We start from the raw sequence: 19778 nt of genomic DNA, 5'->3' as shown, positions 1-19778 counted from the left end.
AGTATAAGCAAAGGCAAACCAGCTTGGTAGAGTCCATACTTGTACAAGTTATTGATTATGGTGGGGTTACAAACCTGAGCCTTAATTCTTTCATTATTATGTTTCTAACCAAAATACACCCTTTATGTGTGTCAATCAAATTCTAAAATAATAGCGAATTTAGGCTTTTTTTTTAATTAACATATTAATGTAGTTTTGGGAACACAATTTAACTAAAGGTTCTTAACCAACCAAATTTATTGAATGATTTTTGTCCCAAAGCAAATCTAATTACAAGTAAATTATAGGTAAGTTCAACAAAATATACCAGTTGAACTTAAATGCATATTAGACAGGTGTACCATAAAGGTAAAATAAAGCAAAATACAGAAATTTATCTTTGAAGAAAACTAGAAAATGAAATGCACATACCATCAACTAAATGAAATAAACTCATATACATACATGTATACACAGAAACATATATAATAAGGATTCACTATACAAATTAATCAAAATTTGTCACTTACCTTACATGTAAATAAAGGAAACTGAATCATATATATATGTTATTTAGAGATAGTAGTCCCCATTATCACACCATATAAAAGAATTTTAATTTAATACTTACTACTCATTTCTCTGCTACACGTGTTTCTTGAGGTTCTTTTACGGTTCCTTAAGCACGCAGTGTTTTACAGGAACCTTTCTTAAAATGTAACCCCAATTATCAGGCCTCTAAATAACTTTATCATAGTTCGATACCAAATACTATATTTTAATTTTAACAGATAAGTATGTGTAAATAGGTTCACTGGACCTTACTGTGCAAGCCATAATTCAAATCAAATAAAATTAATAAAAATGAAAATATAAAAAAAAATTTTAAATTTACAAAACTAAATTCTCACGTAACTTATGAATGTAAACATTCATATAAAATTAATAATATGTAGGAATAAAAAATATATATATATTTGTGATGATATAATAATGAAAGCAATGACAAATAGATATATTCAAATAAAAACTATAGTTAAAAATGGACATACACAAGTATGAATGACAAAATACAAAAAGAAAATTTACAAATGATAAGAATGATAAAAATTAAAAATGTCAAAGTAAAAATTAGAGCCTAATAACTTAAGACTAACGTAAAAAAATGCTCAGACCACCGTTGACTACAATGGTCCTACTACGTATTAATTTCGGCTTAATGTCACAAGGCCCAGACTACTATCTCTAAATAACATATATATTTCCTCATTGAGAATAATTTGAACCCCTGTGATGCCGGAATTTTTATTCTCTAATAAATAAAATAATATATATATATATATATATATATATATATATCAAATGAACAATATTGTCATGGAAATTTGTAATTTTTCATTTAAAAGTTTTCTTTGTTGGATCTGGCAAGCTGGTTAACCTGTGCCAAAACAATTCTTGGATAGTTTGGGTAGGTTTGTAGCAACAGGGTTAAAGGGAGTGATGTAGTTCAGCCATGAATTAAAATTCTTAGCTGTTTATACAAACGTTCAGTGTTGTACATTACTAATTTCATATTTTGGGAATAAAAGATTTTTAATTCGCTTGTTTAACAGGTGAAAATTTAATCCTTTATACCCTCTGGAATAAAGTCTCAAATTTTTATATTACAATTTTATTTCAAGGTTTTTATATAAACTTGCAATGAAGTAGAAAGGTTTGCAAAATTACATTTTGTCTTTAATTTCTCTTCTAAAGTGATCGTTAATTAATATATTAGCATTTATAAGAAATATAGTTATTAACCACCAAATAAGACATCATTACTATCATGTCGACATTATGTGCAGCAAATTTGGCCTTACAGAAAAGTTCACCTGACAGATTTTCACACACGTTTCTGTAAGTAATTAAAAAAAAAAACACTTGAGATACCAAACTGAGGGATCAAGTCAAGTGCTTTGTGACTGAAACAAACAGCCATGTTAGTGCACACACACAAAGAAGAGAAGCAAAAAAACAAATATGTAACGTGAAATAACATATAGCATTGCAAGTTATTCTCAGAATGGTAGAATTCTATCCCATTTAAATGGTGCTGAGACTTCAACTTGTGTAATATTTGAATTCAGTATCTGAGGTTGCATTATAATTGATTAAATATGGTAATCATTTAGCAACTTATTTTGCCTTCCACACTACAAAATCTACCAACTATCCAATGACACACACATAGATGGTCTACTAAAGTTCACTTACTTTGGTCAACCCATGACTATGACAGAAGATGCTTTTTCATGACTGCATTGAGACTAAACTCAGAATCACACAGCCTTCACTAATAACAAAATTGGAAACTTGGCAACATTGAATTGTTTGTTGTTTTTTTATAGTAAGCTTCCCTGCAGGTTTTAGCTAAAACCAGGATTCTTGCTTGCCATTGATATTTTAGAACCATTGTTAATGTTAACTCCTACACCATGTCTTCTTTAAGCTGTAAAACCACTTTTCTAGGATTCCAAATATGCTAAGATCATGTCATAGGTGGTTTTATAATTATGCGAGCGCGTGTGTGTATGCACATGATTCTACATAAAATTTTATATTCTAAATAATTAATATCAATTCCCAAAGTGGTTTCAAATATTAAACAGCTTAGTTTATCATAGATTTTCTTTTTTTAAATATAACTATTTATTATTGTAGGAGTGCTTTCACAAATTTCAATCCAAACTTTGGTAAATTAACTGTCAAAAGAAATGTTTATCTACTGATCAAGTGAAGTAGATGAACATTGGTAGTGTAGAGGCAAGAAGAAAAAAAAAAACATCTATAGGATATAAACAAAATTATCTGAACAATCCCAGCTACAGGAAACCAAGTGTTTTCATATTGTTACATTTTGTATAGATTTGTAAGTTACATTAAATCTATTCATTCATTATTATGATGCATCAGATTTATGGATTAGAATAACTTTACATAGATGACTGTTACATTTTAAAGTGTTAAACAACTGAATTGGAACTTAATGTGGAAACAGTAGGTATTATGTGTTTATATGTTTACAGCAAAATGACTCAGAAGTTTAACACTCATTGATTAAATCTGATGTTATAGTATCAATAACAGTTTCAGTCCTTAAAACATTTTGTCTTATGACAACAGCTGTAGGAAATGGCGCTTGTTGAAGGTTTCATATAATGGTGTGGAACCTCAAGCAAAATTAGTTTTGAAGCAAACTCATTAACCACATAGGCATTTCTGTCTGTCTGTCTGTCTGTCTCTCTCTCTCTCTGTGCGCGCGCGTGCTGGCTTGCATTGAGCTATTTGATAAGGTCCAACAGGTTAGAAAAATTTATTTCATAACACTAACTACTTTATTGAGAGTACTAGGTACTTTTTGTCATGACACCAGTATTAGCAAGCACCTTGCAACTGACAATGTTAATGAGACTGTGATGTAAGAGAATAAGAGTGGGTTGGAGGTGATTTTTAGGCTAGGTGATGAAAAGAACAGACTTATTAATTTGGCAGGGTAGTACTGGAGAGATAACTAAGTAAACAATGTTGGGAAAGAAAGTATGAAAGGGAAGGGATGAGGAAAGAAATTTGTATCAAGTGTTAATGAGAGAGGTACAGAAAGGGGGTAAGTTGTATAAGGAAGGCTTCAGGATTATAATGATGAATATGAGCAGAAGGTGTGGTTGGACAGCTAAATGAAAGGAAGAAAAAGGAAAGGTGTATGAGTTTAAGAAATTTGTTTCAGAACCACTTGGTTAGAGGTTGCTGGTTGGATGGCATTCTATACTATAGCCACAGGTTGACCAATGCTTGGTGACGGAAATTGGTAGGCAGCAACCTGCTATGTGTGTGTGAGTCATTATAATCGTATTATTTTGCATATCTTATTAACCATTTCGTTACTGTATTTCTAACCAAAATACATTCCTTATGTGTTTCAATTAAATTTTACTATAATCATGTATTTAGACTGGTTTCATAAAACTATTGTAACTTTTTTTTTATATATCAACATATGATGATGACTAATGTGATTTTTGGAATACAATTTAACAAAAGGTTCTTGACTAAATCTGTTTCATAATTTTTGTCTGAAAGTGAATCTAAATACATGTAAATTAAACAAAATATAAAATTATTTAAATTCTGTTTACACATCAGCATAGAAAATTATTAGAAAGTTATTAGCTAATATTCAGTTAGTATACGATAAATTTTAATATAGAAAAATTGTGCACTTAATGCACATAAGACAGGTGTACCATAAAAGTAAAACAGAACAAAAACTGGAAGTTGTCTTTGAAGCATACTAGAAAATGAAATACATGGTAATAACTAAATGAAAACTCACATTCATGCATAAATACACAGAAACACATATTATAATGATTCATAATACAAATTAATCAAAATTTGTCATCTTACAGCTAAATAGAAATAGAAAGTGAGGTAATTTGAAAAAGAAATATTTATAAACCAAAATTCTCACTGACATACACACACACTTTTTCTCTCTGTCTCTCACTCTGTCTGTCTCTCTCTCTCTCTCTCTCTCTCTCTCTCTCTCTCTCTGTATATATATATATATATCTTTTAAAATGCTTGAGTTTCTTACTTTCTTCCAAGTATGTGAGAAACCTCAAGCTATCTTTTTTTGTTTATATTCTGCATAGCAATTTGTTTCTGCAGGAATCACTTCAAAAGGAAAGTGTCTAGGTCTAATATCTTACTAAATTAACTAACAAGTTTTTAAATTCGTACTATTTTCAGGTACAAACTTCTTTTTTTGTTTTTTGCATTTTTTTTTTCTATTGGAACTGTTGTCAGAATTGTTTCACTTCTGGATATAGAAGTGTCCAATTCATAATCACTCATGTTTTATGTTTGTATGTTTGCTTTATATTTATGCAGATTTTTCTGTCTTCTTTCAAAAATACTTAGAATTCAAACTCCCTGCTTGATAACATGAAACTGATATCCGTTTTTTGTCTATAGTGTAACATTTTAGAAAATCAAAGTAGGGAAAAAAATGGAGGAAAAAATCTTCCAAAACTCACAACAATCATGACAGGCAATGTAACTCAATTGTTTACATAGTTAAATTACATGATTTCATGAAGGTATTAACGAGATTAGTGCTGAAATTCTCATTTAAATATGACTAGTTTATTTTGGCTGTTTTCAGTCAGACGAGTTAAAGAAAATTTAATACATGTTATTGCATAAATATTTTTTCAACATTTGATTGCCTGTAATTAGTAGCATACATTTTATAATGAGTAGGTTATACATATGAATAAATGCAGTACTTAGACGTTCTATTTAATATAAGTTGTCATCTGCCATCCCGCCCCCTCTCTTTGGATATCTTGTCAAATTTTATTTTACCTTGTTATCCAGGTCTCCCGAATACAAAACTTGGAATATATCTAGAGAATCGTGTAAATAATTTCCTTAAGAATAAAGATGCTGGTGCTGGAGAAGTTACTATCAGAGTTTTGTCAAGTTCTGATAAAACAGTTGAGGTGAAACAAGGAATGAAAAGCAGGTAGGTAATAGTTTAATCTTCTACATGATTGATTGATTCTAGTTTCAGCTTATGAGCTGTGGCCATCAGTAATTTATTTTTTATTTTGTGTTTTAAACATTGTATAAATAATATAGAATTCAGATTACTCTCAAATGTAATGCTTATTCACCATGCATTATTTCATTGCTTCAAAATTTCCATATGATTGTTTATTCCTTGAAGAATACATGTGATAGGCCAGATATGGCAGACTTAAATGCTAAAGGGTTAATTGAACTTCCTTTCATTTTTTATAGATTTGGAGATGAAATGCCAGATAGTTTTCCATACAGAGCAAAAGCAATGTTTGCTTTTGAAGAAATAGATAATGTAGATGTGTGTTTTTTTGGGATGCATGTACAGGAATACGGCTCAGATTGTAATCAGCCAAACACAAGGTATGAATTTTTTGTGTGTTGGTTTAACATTTTTGTTGTTATATTTCTAATTAAACACTACCTCAAATTCCAAAATAAATGTGAAATTAAATTTTCGTGAAACAGCTTTCTTCTTTAAAAAATGTATGTAAAGCAACTTAACAGAAGAGATTCTTTCATAAATTCATTATAATATTTTTGTCGCAAAACTACTACTTCACATAGTTAAAATTGATGAACTGTACAAATTATATTATTTTTCTATAAATATCACTATAAAATGAGTATTAAGTAACCTGAGATAAATAACAGAATTGCAAGGTAGGACTTTAGATAAAAATTGTGCACATTATTTTATCATTTGAACATGAGTAGCATATAAATCAGGTAAGCATAGAGATAAAATTAAGGCATTTGCCCAAGGTGCCATGCAGTGGGACTAAACCTGGAACCATGTGGTTGAGAAGCAAACTTCTTGCAACATAGCCATACCTGCACTTCATATTGTAGCACAATATACACAAATTTCATACAGGCACAGTTTTCCTATTCTTTTATTACATTTTCCATAGCAATTAGTCATTCTGTGGAGCACTTAAAATTGGTATAGTCAAAGGCTTTTGAATCACAAAGAAGACTATGATAGTGATGGAGGAAACTCAGTTTCTCAATAATTTGGAAGATAGATGAGCAAACATATTTCATGCTACAAGAATGCTAACTATATTTGTTGGATGTATGTTGATATTTTGATTTTAAAATGATGAAGTAAAACTAGATATTTTGGTGGTGAAGGACTAATAAATTCAATAATTTACGTGCCCTCAGCTATTTCTTTTTAAAGTGCTGTCAATTTTGTGTTTCTTTTCAGGTTATGCACAGTAGTTCATTATACTGTTTGTTTTTTTAAGCCTAAATTTATGCTAATTCTGTTCAAGCTTCTTGCCTAAAAAAATTGGTACAGTTTATAAATGTATTAATATAACACTTTTTTTTATTAAGTATTAGCAATATTTTGTATGATACTATGATATTATTAAAGTGAAAATTCTATTTTTACTACAGACGTGTGTATATATCATATTTGGATAGCGTTCACTTTTTCCAACCAAGATCTCTCAGGACGGCTGTTTATCATGAAATTCTAATTGCTTATTTGGAATATGTTAGGCGATTAGGATACACAATGGCTCACATTTGGGCTTGTCCCCCTAGTGAAGGAGATGATTACATTTTTCACTGCCATCCTCCGGAACAAAAGATCCCTAAACCAAAACGGCTTCAAGAGTGGTATAAAAAAATGTTGGATAAGGCTATAATAGAGCGTGTTGTGATTGATTATAAGGTAATTGCTTTGAATATCAGTCTTTTATTTATTTGATATTGTATTAATTTCTGCTTCAAAACAACTTTTAATGTTGAAAAAATTTTAACAAATTTCGTTATTTACATTTTAGGACATTTTAAAAGATGCAGTAGAAAACAACCTTACAAGTGCAACTGAGATGCCATATTTTGAAGGAGATTTTTGGCCTAATGTTCTGGAGGAGAGCATCAAGGAGCTGGACCAAGAAGAAGAAGAAAAACGTAAAAGAGAGGAAGCTGAAGCTGCTGCAGCTGAAGAGGCTGCTGAACAGGGCGATGGAGAAGAAGCCGGCCAAGTATGTTCAGTAAGAGATTAAGAGTTATTCCATTATTCTTTCTTTTTTCTCTACTCATATATTTGTACCAGCGTAAGTAAATTTTTTGTGTGAAGTGAATTATGTTTTTATGCCTGCCTTGTATTAAAAACTACAAAACAAACATTAACAAAAAACTCAGCAAGGTCTTGAGCTAGTTATCTAGGCTTATTCAAACATCTAGCTGGTGAAGTCAAATCTATATTGCTAAAGAAATAAAGAGTAACTGCAAAATCAACTTCACAGTTGATTGTACACATACAATCCGCCATAGAAACACCAGTGAAAAACATGAAAAAAGTATTTGTATGCAGCTTGGGAGATAAGTCAGGTCTACCTGACAAGTTCATGATTTGGAAAGCCCAAATGGATTTTGTCTACTGTTGGTCTATAAGGTCCAGATATCCATCATCAAGGGCTTTCACAAAAGGGTCAGCAGATTCCTACTGATTTGGCTGGGACTGCCTTGATGCCTGAGCAACATTAACAAAAAGTCAAAGCTTCTTACTAGCCACATGGAATAATTTGTAGTGACTTGTGCCAGAGAGATACTGAAATACCAAGTCTCAGGCTGATGTCAAGATTAGAACCAAAAGAAAAAGCAATAGGAGATGTAGATGCTATATTATATGTACCTAAGGCGCTAACTTCTCGTGGGTTTAGTGCTTTGTAACATTGGTGTTGCACATAAACAAAGGTCACACATATTCATGCTTCAACATTTGAAGTCATGGAATAAATTACCTTATTTGGAAACAAACAAGTTAGTTTCAACAAAGGCACTCAACTGTAGAGTGCTGCTTCATTATACATACTTGTAAGGGAAAAGTAGCTTTAGAAATGAGTAAATTGAGATTTTTACGTTGTAAGTGTGCCTATATGATGTTAGTCTTTTAGAAATTAAGCAATCTTTAACAAAAAAAGAACAAAGCCTTTGCTAGTATGTGGGCCCTTTAACAGCTGACCATTTGGTAGTAATTGTTTATCCATTGCAAGTAGCACTTTTGCTTATCTAGGAGAGGTTTGCTAAAACTATAGGTAAAGAGCTAAGAACATAAATAGTAAAACTTAAGGATCACCAAATTAGTGTCATTAGTATTTGTTTTTAATCTCTTGTATATTGTCCAAATTTCAGAAACATTCATCTATATATATTCTGAATATTATCATGTAACAAAAGCAAGTATTGTGAATGGGCTATTCATGCACAAGTATAAACATGATCCAGCAAATATTAACATTTGAACTGTAAAATTAAACACTATGTTAGGACCTCTAAGTATTTAAGTTTGTGAACAATTTTGTGTGTATCACTGCCTTTGCATGCAACTCAAATTTTTGCTAAAATTTTTCAGCAAGTGTACATGTGCATAAAATTTTTTTTTTAAACCATCAGTGGTAGAGCCAGTATTTGTTTGCATAACTAATCTATATCTAATTTATATACAGCATTAACCCTTGCACACTGTGAATCTAGGTGAATCCACCTAAATCAAAATGCTCATAAAGTTCTGAATTCTCTAATCTAAGGGAGAAAACTGAAATCCCTTTATCATTTATTTACATTGTTTTGTTTGCTGTTAAAATTTGATGCACATGCTACAGGAGTTTTGCTGTTTTGGAAATGTTTTTTTTCAGCAGAGTGTTCTTGTATTCTTGGGTAAGTTGTTTCTGAAGAGTAAATGTTATTTCTAAAGAGAGTAACTCAGTTTGCCTGTAAATTTCATAATCTACTAATAAATAATATTTCATAATGAAAATGTGCAAAAAGGTGAGGGGAGTTTTATCTCTGTTTATACTAACACTTTTTTTATTTTATTTTAAGAATAGGACAATTTTATTTTTAGTAACTATACTTTCAGAACAGTTTCCTCCACCAATAATTAAGTCACTTCAGTAACAGAAACTATCTATTATACTGGTGCATCTATCTAGCAAAAATGAGAACAGGCTGGAGAAAGTTCAGAGAGCTTTTACTGGCATCAAAAGTTTTCTCTTTCAAGGTGAAAGATAAATTGTATGATGCTTTGGAACAGTGGTCCTCAACTTTTTTCACCTTCGGGCTCTTTATATATATATATATATATATATATATATATATATATATATTAAAAAAAAAACAAAAAACAGGCCCACTGACCTCTAAACCAGTTATCCAACCTTCTTTCGGAATATAAACCCCATAAAGTAGTAATTGTTTCCACATGCAGCTTCATATGCAGGCACAATCACAATCGCTAATTAAATACATCAGTGTTATAATACCTTCTTGTTTATGGAACCTGCAAGCAAAAAAGCCCATCTAAGAATGGAAGAAAAGTACATTTACATTTTTATTTTATAACAATTGAAGAAGCAATTTAATGGCTACATTGTGGTTGGTGTTTTTCAGTGAGGTTATCAATTTGAATTTCAAAGGAGCGGTTCAACTTGAGGTGCAAATCTCCTCTTTTCACAATTCAAAGAAAGAACACTCGGTTCTTTTTTTGGGTGGGGTGGTGAAGTAAAAATGTCGCTCACTGCAGAAAATCCAGCTTCGACTAACCAGGATGTTAGAAAGCAGAGGCGGAACGGGTTTGTGTTGTAAATGCTGTCTTTACATGTAGCCGGCCATGAAGACCGTCTCTATTCAACTTTGTCATTAAGGTTGCATTCTCCTTAAGATCAAGACCAGCTGCAAGTTAGGGATTAAGATCTTGATCACTAATGACATCATGATGATGAAGGTAAAAAAGCTACTTTGGTGACTTCTAGTCGAGTTTATCCTGGAAGTGTCTTCTCGTTCCATTTGCAAACTCTTCAAATGGCTGACACAGCTGATGATGGTTGTTTTAACAAGATGACTGAAAAAAGCAAATTCACTCCTTTGAAGCTGAATTACCCATAAACCAAGCCTGTTTATGAAAGACCATTTCTTTTCAGTACAATCCACTATCATTGCACTGCATCCTTGAATCAATTTATTTAAAGGCATTGACCTGCGAAAAAATGTTGGCATGATAGAAAATTCTTGCCTTTGTGTTGAGATCATTCACAACTTCAAGCAGGAAGTTTGCTTCTGCTGGCTTGCTTGAAGTTGCATGTTCTCAAGGAAAAGCAGAAGTGTATTGCACATTTGTACAAGGCGTGAGAGACAATCGCCTTTTGACAGCCATCGAACTTTGGTATGTAACAGAAGCTTTTGGTTCTCCTCAATTTCGCAGAGTTGTGAAAATAGCCTTTTGTTAAAAGCTTTGGCTTCGACAAAATTGACAGATGAAATCGCTTATTGGAAGGCACTCTCTATTTTACTATTGACTGATTTAGCAGCAAGGTGTTGTTAATGGATGATGCAATGGGTTGACAAGACGTGGTGGTGGTGGGTTCTTTCAGTTTCATTATAAATCTATTGTGTCTACCTGTCATTGCACCATCCATAGCAATTTGCAGCAGATTCAATAATGGGATTTCTTTTTCTTCAAAATAAGATTTGATGACTTCAAATATAGTCTCACTCTTTGTATCAGTTAATGCTTTCATAAAGAACATTTCTTCTCATACAGTCAGTTCTTCAATAAAGTGAACAGCTAGAAAATTTCCAAGGCCCTCTCAAAATTTTCGCAGGCACCCTCAAAATTTAAGCCCACTAATGTTGAGAACCACTGCTTTAGAATACAGAATATTTGCAAAGACTAGAAAGAATAGTTGTGAGCTTGAACAATATACTTCAAATATGTTGAGAGAAAATTAGCAATTAAAGGAATCAAATGAGGCTGCACCAGTGTGAATAAGGACAGTTGCATAAAGCAGTGCTGATCACTTAAGGAGGTGTTTGAAAGAGCCAGGAAGACATTGGCAGTAGTAATAGACTGTTCTTGAGGCTTTCAAAGAGGAGATAACAAAAGATCAGGATGACTGGAGAAATGCAGTACTTAAGAAGACTCACCCATCTTGGTGAAGATAAGATTCTAGAAATACAGTGTGTGTGTCCTTTCATTTCAGTCTCTGAATATATACTCAGTATAAATATTGGTATGTTTGACGATAACACATCCTTCCCTTACTCCTCTTTTGATCTATGTTGGTTCTGAAAATTCACAGTCTATTTTGATGGCTGCCTTTTGGTGTCAGTTAACACAAATGATGTTGATCTGACTTGACAGAATATGGCATTTCTTGCACCTCTGTTGGTCCCAAATCCACCTTGCTCCTCACTGACTTCTGCACTCACTTTTTTAATCTTCCTAGTATGACTAAGAAATATTTTAAGAGCATGAAACACAAGATAAGTAGTCCTCTGTGTGTGTGTGCGTGCATACATCCATGTACATATATATATGATAGCAGGTTCTTCACATCCTCAAGTGGCTGTGTAAACATTCCTGGTACTGTAGGGCTTTAAGCAAGAATCAGTCTGCATAATCTGATCCCACTCTTACAACTTAGAGGTCTGACCACAGTAGTTTAGCAGGCTAAAATGGCTGCAGTGAATTGCTTTACAGGGTTGGTGTTGCTGGAAAGGTGTCAAAGAGAGCACTGGACAGCTTGTCGATGTGATGTGATCTGAGAACTTTGTTTCACAAGATCTCTGCTCAGCTGTTAGTCTGGGATTGTGAAAAGTTCAACAAACTGGGCTTCTCTCCAACCTGAGAAAAGTGTTGGCCTCCTTTTGGGGGATACATTTAATGGGACCCTCTTTCAGTACACGAGTTAGTTAACTAAGTCACCTACTATGAGAACATGACTTATGTCCACATACACAACATATCAAGTGGAAGGATTCCAAAAGACCTGTTGTTAATCTGCAAGAAAGATTTAAAATTTCTTTATACAGTCTTTAGAAGGTGGGAGGAGGTTGCTAGTGATCACTCTCTTTGGAACATGCACTAAGCAGGAATTTGATATATGAGGAAAGCCTGTGAAACCTGCTAATGAAGGCAAGACAATTTGACTAGGGAGATTGACAGGCACTGCCTTCAAATGCTGTTTCTAGTCACAATCCATGGTCAAGATTTATGACATCAAGTGAGCATGTATAAATGTCTGCATATATTTAGATATTCATTCACTCGTACTCTTATATCTTATTTGTATGTCCCGAAGTTGTTAACTTGCCACTCATCTTTACAGATTACCATTAATTATTAAAATATTTGTAGTCATCGTTTCAGAATGGCCAGGGCAAAAAGAAGGGCCAGAAAAGTGGTCGAAATAAAAAAGCCAATAAAAATAAAAGCAACCAACGGAAAAATAATAAGAAAACAAATCTTCCTCATGGTGGAAATGATCTCTCAGCAAAGTTATATTCCACTATGGAAAAACACAAGGAAGTATGTAATCACGTTTATTTCATTATAAAACATAATTGACATATCTGAATTTATCTTATTTTCATAACTTAGAAAATTAATTCAGTTTTTTTTTTCTTTTTCTTTTTCTTTTTGTAATTTTTATTAATTTAATTTGTATTAATTTAATTTATATATTAAATTTCAGGTCTTTTTTGTCATCCGTCTTCACTCAGTGCAGTCAGCAGGGAGCTTACCCCATATTGAAGACCCAGATCCCTTAATTTCTTGTGATTTAATGGATGGTCGGGATGCATTTCTCACTATTGCTAGGGAAAAACATTATGAATTTTCTTCTTTACGAAGAGCCAAATATTCATCAATGGCTTTACTTTATGAACTGCATAATCAGGGAAGAGACAGCTTTGCCTATAATTGTAATCACTGCAAGTCTCTTGTTGAAACACGGTACCATTGTTCACAGTGTGATGTAAGTAAAAAAATTTTTTTAAATATGCTATTACTTGAAAATGAAAATATAGTATCTAATTTAGTAGTCTTACTGTACTTGAACTATCTTGTACTTATTTGTCTATAGTTTATTTAAAATATGTATCAGTAATAGGCCAAAAGTAATTGTATTAGGAATATTAGTATTATACAAACAGCTCTATATTTTTATACCTCAGTTAGTTTTTACTGGAACCCTGTTTAGCTTTGATACTGCTAACAATTAAAAATTACAAAATCGAGATTGATTTATATTTGTACATAAATGATTATAAAATATTTTTTCTTTTTTAATCTTGCAGGATTTTGATCTTTGTGTTCCTTGTTATGAAAAAGAAGGTCATCCTCATAAAATGGATAAACTTGGATTTGACCTTGATGATGGAGCTACTTCAGCAGAAAAGCAAGAAAATCCTCAGGAATGTCGACGGCAGTCTGTTCAAAGATGTATTCAGTCTATTATTCATGCATATCAGTGTAGAGATGCTAATTGTAGACTGGCAAATTGTCAGAGAATGAAACGTGTTGTAGCACACACAAAAATATGTAAACGGAAAACTACTGGTGGTTGTCCCATTTGCAAACAGTTGCTAGCACTTTGCTGCTACCATGCAAAACATTGTACAGAAAATAAATGCCCGGCTCCATTCTGTTTCCAAATTAAACATAAATTAACACAGCAGCAATTACAACAAAGACTGCAACAAGCACGAATGATTAGGCGGCGCATGGAAACTATGTCTCAACGGAACTCTAATAGTAATAATGTTCAGCCTATGCCTCAGCAGCCACAAATACCTCCTTTTGGGGGGAAACCTCAGGGGCCACCCCCAGGTGCTATGCAAGCTGCTCGTCAGGCTCAAGAAGCTGCACAGCGACAAGCTGTTTCTTTAGGTAAGCCATCAGGACCTATTAATAATTTACCACCACAGGCGAAAATGCAGGCTATGCAACCAAAACCAATGAACCCCATGCCACAATCTGTACAGGGTGCCATGGTGCAACCATGGCAAAATTATCCAAGTCAACAAGGTCCTCCACCACAACCACCACCACAACCACGTCAAATGCCACCTCAGAGAATGCCAATGCAACAGCCACAACAACTTGGTGCTCCTATAAACCCTGGTATGAATCAAATTCAATCAAAAGCTTCTATGCAGCAGTTAATGCAAGTATTGAAAACCCCGCAATCACCACAACAACAAACTCAGATTTTAAATATTTTAAAATCAAATCCAAGTTTAATGGCAATTTTTCTTAAAAATAAAGATCAACAGCAGCAGCAACAGCAACAACAGCAACAACAACAGCAACAGCAGCAGCAGCAACAGCAGCAGCAACAGCAACAGCAGATGCCTAATATGCAAAGTCTCCAACAACCAGGAGGGCAACAACTTCCATCACAGCAGCAACCAATATGGTATTCTAAAATGAGTCCAGTTATACCTAGACAACAGATTACTCCATTTCAACAGCCACAACCACAGCCCCAATTTACACAACGAACAAGAATGAATTTTCCTCAGCAAGGAGTTCAAGGAGATGGTTCCCAGCATATGGCTCAGTTCCAACAGCAACAAATGATGCAACAGGTTCAACAGCATCAACAACAAATAAAACAGCATCTCTCTGGTGGACAACCTGTTAGTCCACAACAGATGCTTGCTCAACAGACTGCTCCTTCTCCACAACAAATTATGCAACAAGTTCGTTCACCCCCAACTTCCACATTACCACAAACTGTCCGTTCACCACAACCTACTCCATCTCCACGGCAGCAACCCATTCCTTCACCTAGACAGCCTCAACAATCACATCATATACCTCCTACTACTCATTCACCACATTCGGTTGTGGCTGGACAAGCCACTACACCAGATCCTAATCAAATTCATTCAGATCAGGTCATGCTTCCACAATTACAAACTCATGGTAATGTTTCACAGTTAAAAAGCCCTAGTTCTTCAGATTTATCACATGGACAAGACTCTGAAGTTGCTTCAATAAATCCAGACTCTTTAAAATTGGTTGAAAAGGTGTAGTGAAGACTGAAAACAAAGTAAAGGGGGCAAACCAAGTGATCTGTATAAAACCCATTGTAGAGAATGGTCATTGACGTTATATTTTGTCTGTTTTTTCCAGAACAAAAGTGAAAATTTTTCAGAGGAAGAGATGTTTATTTTATACATAAAAATTGTAGGTAGCAATTGAATTAACTTCTATCACATTACCAATGGACAAGAATTTATCTAATTATAAACTGTACACAATAATTTGTATAGGTAGTTCATGGAAAGTCTGTCATCCTTTGCATTGCAAATGTGCCTAGTTCTTCCTCTGGTAGATAGTTGAACCAATATCCTTTGTTTAGGTGTTACTGTTTTAGGATTCAACACTCATTTCAAGAAAAGGTTAATCAAATCAGTGTGCATAAACCTAATGACCTATATTGTTATTTCCACAGAACATTTTTATTCGAATTCAATTCACAGAATGAATTGTTGTACGGACACACATTTTTACTTAATGATATACTAATATCTTTATAAATGTGTGCACCTTTCCTATTTCAAAGGCTTATGTTCAAGTGAGTTCTATGTGAGATAGGTGTGAACTGACGACAGAACAAGATTGCTTGATGCCCTGTTTCTAAGTTGATTCACTGTGCTTCAACATTATTGTTGCAGTTAACATATCAATGAAAAGCTACCTTTTGAGAAGTGATCACCATTGCTCATTTGTAAAATAGATATGCTCATTAAACCCACCTCAATTTTAAAATTTTAGAAAAGGCATAAGACTAATCATTATCCTTTGTGCTGGTAAAATTTCTATCAGTTTGAACAATTATTGAATCCATTTTTAATTGCATTTATGTGTTATTTTACAGACTTACATAATTGTCCATACTAGACAAATAACATACATTACCAAAACCGAAAAAAAAAAAACCTGAAAATTAAAAAAAGAAAATTATATTAATTTTTTTTCCTTCCCCTTAGAAAGCTCACATTGTAGTCAAGTCCAGTCAAATACAGACTTGATAAGCTTGACTGCTGCACTTTTATCCATTCTAGAGGATTAAGCTATCATGGCATAGCTGCCATGCTTTCTGTAACAGCAATTTTGTTGAAGTCTTTATAAATTAAATAACTGATACTGTTATTGTTCATGTAGATGTGTCCTTGAATGTTTTGTGCTGTTTTGCCAGAAAGTATTAGAAAAGCAAGTTTTTCTTGCATTCTAAACTCTGAAAATTTATTGAATCTTATTTCAGAGTCCTCATTCAAAACTCTATTTGTAAGATAATTGTTGATAACTTTTAAAATACGCTCCTGTTGTACTATAGACATTTCACACAAAAAAAAAAAAAAAATATGGCTTTCGGAAAACAGTTTGATAAAATATTTGCAAATCACAATTGTGTTTGTATAACTATGTGCACTATGATTTCATTTATATGAAACCTAAGCATCATGCAATTTGAAGTGAGCATTTATTTTAGTATGTGAAAAAAAAATGGGAAAAGAAAAAGAAAATTCTGTGGACACTGCCAAACGAATTCCATGAAGCAAGAATTAGTGTCTTTTCAATGAGGGTAAGATTCCATTTTAAAGATTAAGAGTTATTGATTTTATAAGATTATGGAAGAATTATTCAAGTGTAAAATATTCGCGCACACATACACATACAGAAGAGGAAAAGCTGATTTGATAAAAAAAAATTGCTTTACTATTAAAGAAGGAAGTCAGATTAAACTATTTGTTGATGAATAGTTTGAAATGTCATTCTGATTGTCAACAATCCTTATTTATTGTCCCATATTTATTTTAAGTATTTGTACCAGCTTAATAAGCATTAGTCTTTGGAATTTTTCAGTGATTTTCTTTATCAGCTTTTAGCAATTTTTAATTCTTTTATTTTGTCCAGATCTACTCTGTAATAATAATTTTTATGTAACCACACTATATGCAAGGTATTTAAGATATAAGTGCTAAAAACCTAACTGAAGAACCTCTATGAGTGGGAGCTGGAGAGAGAGAGAAAGAAAATTGTGAATGTGTCTATGATATCTAAGAGGCTTTGTGGTTTATTAAATGTTGCACTCTTTCAAATATCTAGTTGTGTGTGTGTATGTGTGTGTGTATAAATATGTGTGTGTGTGTGTATATATATGTGTGTATAATCTTTTAATTAAAATTTATTAGAATACTTTATTCAGATTTCTCTTTTTAAATAATTCTGCTCCTAGCACAGGCATCTATTTGTAACTGAATATTTCTAACTAACCTTAAATTACAAATTTTTAAACGTCTATTTTAGGAAATTGTTATCTAAAACATTTATTTACTTGAATTTTTATGTTGCTTGACAGTTTTTTCTAGAAATTTTTAATAGCCCAAATCTGGATTATAAATTGTTAAGCATAGGATAAGAAATTTTTATATTCTGGACTCAATTCAGTCATAATTTTAAGAATACAGTGTTGTCTTCAAGAAAAGTATGTTAATGTTGATGAAATTGTCTTAATTGAAATCCAGTTTTTGGTATTTTTTTCTCTTTTTCTCTTTTTTTAAAAAATTTAAAATTTTTTTTTCTTTCCTCATTGAAATATAAATCATTTATTTGGATGTCGCAAGCCAGCAAAGGAAGTTAATGCATTAACTCTGCAAATCTGTTTCAAGTTGGCATTGTGTTAATATCATGTTGCAACTTTTAATGGACCTGTCTCCCGAAAATTGCATTTTCTCCTTATTTTAACAAACTACTTTTTGCACACACGTACACACACACACACACACACACACACACACACACACACTCATTCTTGTGTGTTTATGTCGATTGAGTTCACTGCACTATACAGAGAATTGCTTGGATCATTCAATATGTTTTTTGAAGATTTGTTGCAAAATGCATTGATGAAAGACAACTATATAACTATTCAGTACAGATGATGCCATAGCTAGAGAAATATTTTCATTCAATTTTTCTTGTCATGCTGTTGCTTCTGTTGAATTCAAAATTTGGCAAACATCCTAGCAATCTCACTATTTAATATATCAAAAAAATATATTTTTAAAAAAAAATCCTAAAAAATTAATAAAATGTATTTAAAATACTTATCAAATAGTATTTATTGCTAATTAGATAACACTTCCACTTAGATGGTGATGGTTGAATGGAAAAAAAATTTAATATTTTCATTTCAATGAAAATTAAATTTGAAATTTTTGGATTTATTTATTCAATTTTATGTATACACAATGTATACATGTACATGTAGGTGGGTTCTATTTCCCACTTGCATTCAAAAGATATTTACACCTACCCATTCCCCCAAAATATGTCCTATATTCTAGTAAGTGGTATGTCAAAAATTCAGTAACTTGGGGCGGATTATTGATATGTGCATTTGAGCTGTTATGGAAAGGGTCCTCTGAATAAATGTGAGATAGGGTGCTGGCTGAACCATTGAAGACAACTTAAGTGCCATTCTCATTTGCTGAAATGGAAACAAAACATGAATGACTGAAGGAATGTTTTATTTTTACCAATCTTGCTGCATTGGTCACCATTCCCTTATTGAATAAATTATTAAAATATGTTAAAGATTTCTTTTTTTTTCTTCCTGCTTCATACTGATTTGCATTTTTATTGTATTTAAAGGACTATAGTATATGTTAAGGAATATTGTGTATTTGAAGGTTAAACATGCAATTTATTTAAAAAATTGCAGCTTTTCCCAAGGTTCTCTTCAATTTAATTTGATATCAAACTCACTGGTTTTCTTTATTGTTGGACTTCAATATTTCTGTCCACCAAAAGCAAGGCTGTTATTCTTAAACCTACAGTTGTATGAGGTGGGGAAAATTTTCCCAAAATTTAATGCATATAGTTGAATCATTTGACTAGAAATAATAAATGGTATGTATAAGTTTATTTTATATCAGTCTAGTCTCCATTTATCATAAATTAATACTAAATGTGCTTCAGGGGTATGGAAGCACTTAAGAGTATTACAAGTAGGTAAGAATGTAACATTTGTCAAATTTTTATTTGAGCAAGAGAAGACAACATTGTACATTTTGAATTCCTGTTCAAAAAGACTAAAAGATAAGTTTTTAATGGAGTCCTTTAGAAATTGTAGTGTATTTAATTAGTTAAGCAAATAGAATTTCTTATATGAAATCAGTATGCTATTTCACTTAGATTTGGGCTTCAGTTATTTGAAACAGTATTTTTTAAGAGAAAATATTATTTTTTTTTAACTTCAGTGTCTTTGTCTTACGTTTTCTAAGTTAAAAATACATTTTTATCTTATAAAAAGTCTTATCCTTCCCTAGAGTTGTGTTAGTAGCTTCGCTTAAAT

General features: G+C 32.4%; 1 protein-coding gene across 1 annotated transcript in view; it reads left to right on the top strand.

Moving 5' to 3' along the window:
• Positions 1-19018, top strand: part of LOC115222459 (histone lysine acetyltransferase CREBBP-like) — a 90047-nt gene extending 71029 nt beyond the window's left edge. The window contains 7 exon segments of the mRNA XM_036511557.1: positions 5401-5548; positions 5827-5967; positions 7012-7291; positions 7404-7607; positions 12764-12934; positions 13101-13382; positions 13705-19018. Of these exon segments, the coding sequence (XP_036367450.1) occupies positions 5401-5548; positions 5827-5967; positions 7012-7291; positions 7404-7607; positions 12764-12934; positions 13101-13382; positions 13705-15447 (2969 nt within the window). The 3' untranslated portion in view covers positions 15448-19018.
• The last annotated feature ends 760 nt before the right edge of the window (positions 19019-19778 follow it).

Source organism: Octopus sinensis, linkage group LG20 (assembly GCF_006345805.1).
Source record: "Octopus sinensis linkage group LG20, ASM634580v1, whole genome shotgun sequence".
NCBI classification, from domain to species: Eukaryota; Metazoa; Mollusca; class Cephalopoda; order Octopoda; family Octopodidae; genus Octopus; species Octopus sinensis.
This window is presented reverse-complemented; position numbering and strand designations above follow the sequence as displayed.